Source organism: Boleophthalmus pectinirostris, unplaced genomic scaffold (assembly GCF_026225935.1).
Source record: "Boleophthalmus pectinirostris isolate CB_2022bp ecotype Guang Dong unplaced genomic scaffold, ASM2622593v1 HiC_scaffold_503, whole genome shotgun sequence".
Lineage (NCBI taxonomy): Eukaryota > Metazoa > Chordata > Actinopteri > Gobiiformes > Gobiidae > Boleophthalmus > Boleophthalmus pectinirostris.
The window spans coordinates 1-10,336 of record NW_026571407.1 but is presented as its reverse complement, the minus strand read 5'-3'; the positions used below and the strand labels follow the sequence as shown (position 1 = coordinate 10,336).

Sequence of the window (10,336 nt, the reverse complement as noted above, 5' to 3'; positions counted from 1 at the left end):
CTTCAACAAAGAAAAAGTAGTAAAGTACTGTACTCAAGTATACAATAAAAAAAAAATATATATATATATATAATAAAAATAGGCATCTGTACTTTACCTAAGTAGAATTTCAAGTACTTTTTACTTTTACTGCAAAGCATCTAAGAGCGGGTATCTGTAGTTTCTACTCTACGTTTTTGAACAGGACTGAAAAGTGAAAGTATTTTTTATCACTGTTTGAGACCTGCTGAAATGAGGGGTTTATTTTTTATCAAGGTCATTATTTGGAAAAACAAATATCTAAATATAAATATAAAACTGTGAACCTAGAAAAAAAAGTTTGATTCACTTGTTAAAGTTGAACAAAATTCAGCTCAAATCTGTATCAAAATCACTACTGAAGCTGAAGTGCATAAACAGGTACTTCAATATTTTTACTTGACAAGAATTTTTCATGTGATACTTCTGATTCTATTTTTTTCTTCCAGTATCTGTACTTTTGTTAAAATAACAAAATTGAGTACTTCTTCAGTACTTCTTCCACCACTGCAACCAACCACAAGTTATTGCTTTGTTTGTTATTCTTTATAACTATATGAATAGCAACACCCTTTTCAAAAACCACCAACAGACAAGACAAGTGTAGAATTCAACAAAGTGGCAATTTATTTATCATACAAAATAAAAATTATGTTCCTCCATTTTAAAAAAGTCTGTTTAAGGAGTCTTGTGTAACTTTTCTGGTGGAGGGTCCATCAAATACTTTTCCTCTGGAGATGTTATTGCTTTGTCTGGAATGTTTCACAATATGGTGCTAAACCTTTCTATCTTCATGGAGACTAAACCAGACCAGTCAGATCTGTGGAGAGGCAACCCTGCTCACTGTCAGAATGCCTGTTTTTCTAGGTATTTTGAGCTATAAAAGCACCTTTAATAGAATAAATGTAAGATAGATGTTTAATGTCATACAGTGGAAAATCCCAGGCAGAGCAATGACATATCTATAGAAACAAGTAGGTGACGGACACCCAACCAAAAAGTTACGTAGTGCCCCTTTAACATGATGGTGGTTTCTTATTCCTTCAGAGCTTCCTCCAGCACCTCCTCGTTCTTCACAGCGTAAGGCAGAGTGACCCGCAGCAGACTGTTCTCCTGCATGGTGCGTTCAATGGTCTCGTAAGCATTGGAGTTTCCAGACCAACACCGGCGTGCCACCTAGAAAAAGTATCACAAAATATTGTACTATCTCTGGAAATGTTTTTTTTTTTTTTTTTAAGTAGCAGTGGGCAAGAGACAGGAGGACAGTGCTTTACAGTTTTAAAGGTGCATTCTGTAACTTTTCTGGTGGAGGATCCATCAAATGCTTTTCCCCATGGAGATGTTATTGCTTTGTCTAGAATGTTTCACAGTATGGTATTAAAGCTTTCTATCTTCATGGAGACCAAACCAGACCAAGTTACAGATCAGATCTGTGGAGAGGCATCCCCACTCACAATCAGAATGCTGTTTTTCTACATATTTTTGAGCTATAAAACCACTTGTAATTGGATAAATGTAAGGTAAAGCTGTTTACTATCATACTGGGGAACATTCCAGATAGAGTAATAACATCTCCATAGAAACAAGCAGGTGACAGACCCCCAACAGATGTTATTTTCACAATGTGACAAGGATGCACTGGTTTAAAAAAACATAATACATTTTAAAGATGGCATTTCAAGATAGAGATTGTTTAGACATGCTCAGAGGAGGGACAGTGAGTATAAGGGTAAAAGAATGCAGAGGTTAGATCGTCAGGAAAGAAGAGGCCATGAGGAGGACCAGGGAGGAAATTCATGGAAGTAGTGAAAAAGGGAATTAAGTTAGTTGGTATGAGAGCCGAGGAGGATAGCATTATAATCGTACCCCATTTGACACATCCCAGCCGAGCATCATCCTGGCTCTCTGTGCTGCCTCCTCTGAACCATCCAGCAACAAACCAAATCCTCCATTTATGACTTCACCCCTGAAAACAAGACAGATGTTTGCAGTTTTTAGACTACGACAGGACTACAAATCAATTTTGATGCTTCTTTTTTAGGGGTGTGCTAAAATATAAAAACATCAGTATATCATGATACTAAATTTGGTGACACAGTATTGTTATCGTGGGCTGCTATATCGATATATCATTAAGAGTATTTTTTGGTATATTTAAAAAAAATTTTGAGATAGTGCTACAATTTTGATGTTTGTTCAGAGAAAGTAAACATGTTTATGTAATATACTTGACATAGTCACTGTTTAATAGTAATGGTTTATTCCATATTGACTTTGCAATTAATGGTTTAACACATAAATACAGTTGTTAAAATGTATTTGATTCTCAGAAATCATATTGCAGAATAGCATGTGCAATATATCGATTATTGCATGTATTGCCATATTGGGATAATATCGTATCATCCCCTTGTATCATGTATCATATCGGACCGTGAGGGACTCTGCGATTCCCAGCCCTAGTATTTACATAAGAGGTACTGTATACTAAATATGAGAATCCACCACCAATGTATATATTTTTTAGTAAAAGTTGTGGTGCATTGATAATCCAATCACACCACAACATCTGCATATAGTTTTAGTGTCATATAAAATATACACATATCTAAAAAGTGAACTAGTAGGATTTAAAACAAGTCATACCAGCCAACTCCACCGCCATTGTGAAGTGCGACCCATGTTGCTCCCCTGAATGCATCACCAACAAAGTTTTGGACGGCCATATCTATAAAATAACATTGTGCATTTGTGTCTAGACATGTAAGTGAATTAGCACTGTTAGTATATAATAGGACCCTAACTCTCTAAACGGCATGTGTTTGTAGTAGTTAGTTTATAGCTAATATTACTGTCCAGTTCTAAATGCAATCTGTGAACTGAATCTTGATTTGAAAACATGAATAATAAATGTTAATATAACTGTTAACCTTATGATTCAAATAATCACAATCAGATATTTCTCAAATATCTTTCAGCGATACTATTTACAATGACTAGATACATAAAAATATGTACTAACCAGCACAGAAAGCAGACCCGTCATACACATTGGAAGTCTCTCTAAAAGGACTGTCTGTGCCGCTCACATCGTGATGGTCTCGACTGAGGACCACAGGAGCCTACGAATGAAAATACATAGAATCTATAAATTATTACAATGAATGTATGAATTCAGTGTAACAGATGTAACAAAATTCGTAGTTGAACAACAGAACAACAAAATCATTTTACAAACTTTTTCTAAAGTATTTGGTCACTGACATAGATCTATATGGACCACAGTTGATATAGTTGTAGAAAAGGATGTAGGAAAACACCACATACCTTAATAAAGGCTAATCATCCTTATTTTGTACATTAAGGTTAACCATGTTGGATAGTGTACAGTATGAAACATAATTTGTTAAACCACTTTGTTACATAAATAATTAATATAAAAAAACTAAAGTGATCCTACTGATCCTTGTGGGGTTCCATATTTGATGTACTTTAAGCCCTGTTCTTACCGTCACCCTTCCATCTGCAATAGCCTGGTTGATCGCCAAAGCAATCTTGATCCTTCCATTCTGATCTGAGTACAGGATTCTGGCTTGGGAACCCACAACCTCCACAGGAAAAATGCAAAAATATATTTAGGTCAATTATTCAGAGTTGTCATTATTTTGAAGGTTTTGACACCACAAAAAACTAAATTATTGATATGCTCACTACCACTACCAGCTTCTTCAAATACTCATACCCTTTCAATCATAAGTTGCTTATATTTAAACATCATATGATTATAATGCATTCTATTTATTATCATGAATAATGGTAAAATCTATTACTTACTTTGCTATGGGGTAGGATTTAAAAAGTTTTGATTTCTTCCTACTCCCTTTCGAACAGAACATACTACTGTATTCCTTAACATTCTTATGTAATTTTATGAGCATTTTAAAACACTTGTATTCAAAAAAAGTTATCAAATCAAAACTTATGACACCACTGGACTTGGAAAGAGTGTAGAGATTTACAAAAATAGTCCCTCACCATTTTGTGTTTCCCGGCCTCCCTGATCCAGCGAATGTTGTCATTGTATTGTTGCCTAATGCGGTTGTTCACATTGGCACCGATTTCCTCCAGGACAGAAGCAGCGATGTGGTCAGTCATAGCCAGGTCCTGGGGGTCTCCAGAGGTACACACCCAACGGAACGGGCCAAAGCCTAAAGAGAAAATGTCCCTACAGCAAGGGAATAGATGTATCAGCAAAATAACCAAATATAGAAAAAGCATTTAAAGTGGAACTAAACACATAAACTCCACCCACAAGCATGTTTCAAAAAGAGCTGCTAAACTCAGAAGTACCTGGAGGACTAAAGAAGAGAGTGAAGGGACAGTGGGCTGGACTTATGAGGAATGGTATGATTGGTCTAACAGGTATCCACATTTCAATCTCCGCCTCTGCAGCAGTGTTTGTCACCTGACTGTAATCAGGGCAGTCTTTTGTTATGTCACGTAGTACTTGAAAATTTCAGAGACCATTAAATGCAGCCCAAACTTAGATATAGGTATTTTTGATCAGAAAGCTCATTTACCGTGTTTGCACTAAAAATGGGAACAGTAGATAATGCTATTAAAAGACCACACACAGCTGAATAGCTTTTACTCACCCCATAATGTGCTGGACATAAGACGGGTAAAGAAATTCAGTTGCTCCTCCACCAGTCTTCTCAACATCAGCTCCTGCAAAGTAAAACACATATTATTTTCAAACAGTTGTGTTTTATATATCACTCCAAATGCCGTACTAAAGCTTACTACTTACAACTCAAGTTGAAAATCTAAGTCAACAGCCTCTTAGAGCATCACTAATAAATGCACAAGCCCACCAGCAACTAGGGGGCAGTCTACTATTGGGTGACAGTGGCTCAGTGGTTAGAGAAGTGGTTCCCCAATGCCAAGATCAGAGGGTCAGTTCTCACTCAGACCAGGTTCCATTGTTGTATTGTGTTTACAACATGTAAATAAAATAATGTTAATGTCAACTATATTATTTCAGCTTTTTTATATGCCAGTAAAATATAACAAAAATAAATAGTAGCCACGTCATCAATAGAATGCAAAATGTCCAAACAATGGCTTGCCAGTATTAATAGATGAAGTACGGGTCACTCTAAACGTTCTGTGTTTTGTCATATGTATATGGATGATCAAAGCATTAAAACACTTACCATTAATTTTCACAAATAAACTCATTAATTGCAGTGCTAACATGTTACTCACCGGCTCTTTGAGCCTCGAGAAGAAAAGCGTTGCCATAGTCCCAAAAAAACATCCCTGCGTCAGACAAACTGTTTATGGCCTTGATTTGTCTCCGCAGGCTGTGGGGGATAAACATGAATAATAAATACATTTGGACTATATTCAGGGGTGTACTCAAGTAAGAATAATGTTACTTCTAAACAATATTACTCAAGTAGAAATAGTGGTCCAAGAAATAAGTTGAGTAACTTAAAGAGTAACTGTCAGGATATAACATATATTTATAATTAGAAGTTATTGTATTTGGAATGACAAATATTGAATAATGCACAAAATCTGGTAAAGGATATACTACTAAAATTAGAAATTCTAAAGGAGTGGTGCAAGAAACACAAATGTTCAAATCATTTTATAATGTCAGCATAAAGCTTTTGTTACTGTAGACTTACAGTGGGAAGAGTAACCAAAACTATAACTCAAGAGTACTTCAATAAAAATAGGTAGTAGTAGGAATTAAAGTATGCGGATAGAAAAGTACAATACAGTTTCTTATTCAGCAGTACCTCTCCTGGACCAGAGCCTTGAACCTCGCTGGGTCTGTGGACATGAGCTGGTTGGCCTGTTTAAAATCCAGCTGGACAGGGTAGTACCCTCCATTAAAAGGGTTATGAAGTGAAGTCTGGTCTGAACCCAGATCTACCAACATCTGACCAGTTCTCTCATACTCCAGCAGGAGGCGCTCCCTGACATATAAACAGATAGAGGGCATGCATTTAGACAGCTATGTATTCACTGATGGGTAATATATATGGATAAAACTTAACTATTGGCTTACCATAGGTCTACAATGTTGCCATGATAACCCAAACTGAGAGGACATTTTGAGCTCCTAGCATCTCTGGAGAAAAAAAAAAACAGCATTTTGGTTGGATATTCAAGAAGTTATAGAGCATGAATTAGTCAGCATAAATATTGCACAGGTACAGGTACATTAAAATAAATACTTTTTTTTTTAACATGAAAGTGTTTTAACTGTCATCATTATTTATTCTTAGTATTTGTCAGATGTGTGTAAATTACCTTACATTTGATATATTTTTGTGATTGAATTTCTGTGTAAAGCACCTTTAGTCTATGTGCATGAAAGGTGCTCTACAAATAAACTTTAGCTTTGTACACCACAAATAACAGAGAAATTAAGCCAACCATGCATTTTTTCCCTTCATTATTATAGTTAAAAAAAAACTTTCAAAATAGGGAAATAAAGGTTATCTAAATATGAATACTTGTGTATATTTGAATAAATTCTGAAATACAGAATTTTGTATGTAATAATAATAAGATAACAATAAGATCCCATCCTCTTGTAAAAAATGTATATGTAACAATTATTAAAGGACTTCAGATCTGTATATAGCTTCAATAATATAGCCTACCTTATGCTTGGGCCTATTATTTTAAATGATTATAGACTTACTTGATGCGTTGAATGCAGTGCTCTAGACTGTTGGTGACCTCCATCAACCATCCCTGCTCATGTCGCTTCCTCAGAGGAGCCTCATCCACCTACTCACAAAACAAACCAAAAAAACCAAAAAAACCAAAACAAAAAAAAAAAAATATATATATATATATATATATATATATATATATATATATATATATATATATATATATATATATATATATATATATATATATTCATTTAATGGACTTAGCCACCTTTATAAATCACTGGGTTCAATATTTGGAGATTTTGATTTTCATATTCTAGAAGGTGCTACTGTCTTTTTGGGGCAGGAGTCAGTAATCCTATATCAATATTTTCATAACACACTTCAAATAAAATTCACCCATTTTGAACATTTACTAATACATTAGTGACATGTACCACTATATCCCACTATATTTACTCAACATCACAAAACAAATTAACAACAACCAAATACCATGCTTCATCCTGATTATTGGTAAACACTTTCTGTATTATGATTTTGTAATGGTAAATGAACCCAACTGTATATTTTCCTGGCTATTACTATTACAGTTATAGGATATTGTGAAATGTTGTGAACCTCATATATTTCGTAAATGCTCTGACCTCTGCGATGACCCCCACACAGCCGGCGATCACAGCAGCTTTGGCCTGAGCTCCACTCATTCCCCCCAGGCCCGAGGTCACCAGCACACGCCCACGAAGGTCATCAGTGCCCAGGTACCTCCTTCCCGCGTTCAACACTGTCAACTGCAGAGAGGCATATGACATATAGTGTGCTATATATCTGTAGGTGTTGAATATTTTGTTGTATTTTCATTAACAGATCGTACCATAGTGCCATGAACAATCCCCTGAGGGCCAATGTAGCAATAACTTCCTGCTGTCATCTGACCATACCTGAAGAAAAGATAAGTGTGTACATAATAAACACAATAAATATTCTAATTGGTGATAAGAAACAAATATTTAGAGAGAAACCATGTTTAATATTGTGTCTGCAGATGATGATTTTTGAGTTAGGGCTGGGTCAGTCTCCTATTGGTCAGCCTCTGTCATGTGTTAAAAGTTAAAAGTTGATTTCTCAGAAGTAGCAGGTAGCAGTAGCAGGTTTGGACTAACTTTTTAAAGAATAACATAAACCAAAATTAGCATAAACCAAAGGCTTATTTTCTTTGAGAAAATAGTCTCCCTCAAAGATATCTTCTGCCTTATACTATCATAGTGTATAATAATACCGGTAATAGTTTTGGTGATAAGGCGTGGGAAAATATTCATAACCTACATTGATACACCAAGAGCAAACATCTTTTCATACTGGTCTCTGGAGGAGTAGTTTGGTATGACCTGAAAGAAAAAGACAAGCAAATGAGTTTATAATACATACTAAATAATACTAATGGTTTAAATAGTTAGCCATACCATTCCATTGGTAATGATTGCACGTGGGGAGGAGGGCAGGCTGGGGAACAGGCCCATAGGGTGCCCACTGTACATGACCAGAGTCTGCTCCTCGGTCATCTCACTCAGATACTGCATCACCAGACGAAACTAAACAGTAAACACATGTTAGTATAATGCAATCAATATGACATTCTCAAGTCATTTTACAATGTCAAGTCATTTTTTATTCTTTTATTTTTTTATTCATTATGCCATACTACCAGATGGGGGCAAATAAAAATATGATGGGGGGAAAGTAGCAGTATTAATTACACAATATTATCATAACAAATATCTACCTATGATTAACAATTTCTATTAGTGATTAGACGCTAGAACTCACTAAAGAAATCTGCATTTTAACAATATGCAGTCAGTTGCCCTCTCTGTATTAAATATTGCTGTCTTACAGGATGTTATAATGTCAACTGAAACCCAGCAATCTGTGCCAGTGGCCTCTCTGACCACCACCAGTCACTCACACACTATACTTAGACAACCTGGATGAAGTTTCTTGCCTAAGGACACATCAGAAAATGATACTGACCATCAGTGAAATCATATTACCAACCTCTACCAACGGATTGTGGGGGGACACTTTACCACTGAGACACTGCTACATTTGCCCAAACTAGTCAGGAATACAAAACACACAGTCTGCTAAAGTGATCTTTTACCTGAGCCCAGTTACTGAAGACCTGTCCATTACCTCCATAAGTCACAAGCTCCTGTGGAAACTAAAGATAAAACAATATAACAGTTAATTTAATACTACAAAATATAATACAGTAAAGTGATAATAGGATTGTACAATAAGACCTGTGCCACTGCAGGATCCAAATTATTCATGATCATTAACATTATAGCTGCTGCCTGACGTGTGTGACAGGGGTACTCCTCAATGGGATAGGCCCTGGGGAAATGAATGAAGCACTGGTTAATTTAGAGTAGGTACATTTATTTAGTGATTATTACGCATTATCCAAACAGATGGTGAAACAGATTAACCAAAGAGCTGGTGGTGGCCACAGCTGCAACCTGTGACCATTGAGGGGGACACGGTGGAGAACTGGACTAGTCTGAGAATACAAACCTGCTCTACAAAAAGGGACAGAGCAGGCAGTACTTTCTCCAAAGGCTGAAGTTCTTTAATATCTACCAGAAGCTCCTGCTGATGTTCAACAAGACTGTTATCTCCAGTTTCTTCTTCAACACTGTGGTTTGCTGGGGAGGAAGCCTCAAGAAGAAGAACACCGTGTGGCTGGATAAGATGGTGAGGAAGGCAGGATCTGTAGTGGGTGCAGAGCTTGATTCACTCACATCTGTGGCTGAGACGAGAGCCCTAAACGAGCTCCTGTCCATCCCGAATAACCCCCAGCACCTCCAGCACAGCACCATCACTGGACAGGAGAGCACGTTTGGGGCCAGGCTGTTGCCTTGCTCCACAGATGGACTCTGGAAGTCACTTGTTCTTTACTATAATTTGAATTACTGATGTTATTATGATTATTACTATGTATTGTTGCTGTCTGAAAAATGAATTTCCTTTGGGATAATAAAGTATTATCTATCTTTCTATTCATCTATCCAAACATGTAAAACAAGTTTGAAACACCTTAGCATTCTTATTTTGAAATGTAAATCTTATAATACACAACTCCAGTTTTGTGATGAGAAAAATCATAATATGGTTGAAATGTCAGGAAAGAAAACATAGGATCATGTAAACCAATGGAAATTATTGACTTATTTATTAATTTGGCAAGGACAATTCAACATGGACTACAAAACAAAACTTCACCTCTGACCCTGGTTGAGCTTTTCTACTCTAACATAGTACAAGGCTTATTCCAAAATACATCAAAACCTTATTAATTTATTCTTTATAAACACAACAGTGCAAATATATTTTCAATGTTCATTCATTTACCTCATTCTATCTCACACTATTTACACGTGGGTACAGTTTTGGTTTGCTTTCAGCCAAGATTTAAGCCTGAAGGTGTGTGTTCCAAAGTTTACAGCTGTTACAAGAAGAGACTGACTGCTGTCCAAATGATGTTTTCACTGAGGGATTTTGCAGTTGTTCTTTAAAGTGCCTCTTGTTAATCTGCTGTTGTTTGGTCTATGCAT

General features: G+C 36.1%; 1 protein-coding gene across 1 annotated transcript; it reads right to left on the bottom strand.

Annotated features, from left to right (window-relative positions):
* Positions 1 to 837: 837 nt before the first annotated feature.
* Positions 838 to 9,565, bottom strand: uroc1 (urocanate hydratase 1). Its single transcript, XM_055163111.1, has 18 exons — positions 9,363 to 9,565; positions 9,023 to 9,116; positions 8,881 to 8,940; positions 8,183 to 8,311; positions 8,046 to 8,107; positions 7,594 to 7,660; positions 7,367 to 7,510; positions 6,743 to 6,831; positions 6,101 to 6,163; positions 5,829 to 6,008; positions 5,287 to 5,384; positions 4,674 to 4,746; positions 4,054 to 4,243; positions 3,528 to 3,626; positions 3,041 to 3,140; positions 2,665 to 2,746; positions 1,885 to 1,984; positions 838 to 1,194 (listed from the first exon to the last, which is right to left on the bottom strand). The coding sequence occupies exons 1-18, from the start codon at positions 9,563 to 9,565 to the stop codon at positions 1,054 to 1,056; spliced, it is 1,974 nt and encodes a 657-aa protein (XP_055019086.1). The 3' UTR covers positions 838 to 1,053.
* Between the last annotated feature and the right edge of the window lie 771 nt (positions 9,566 to 10,336).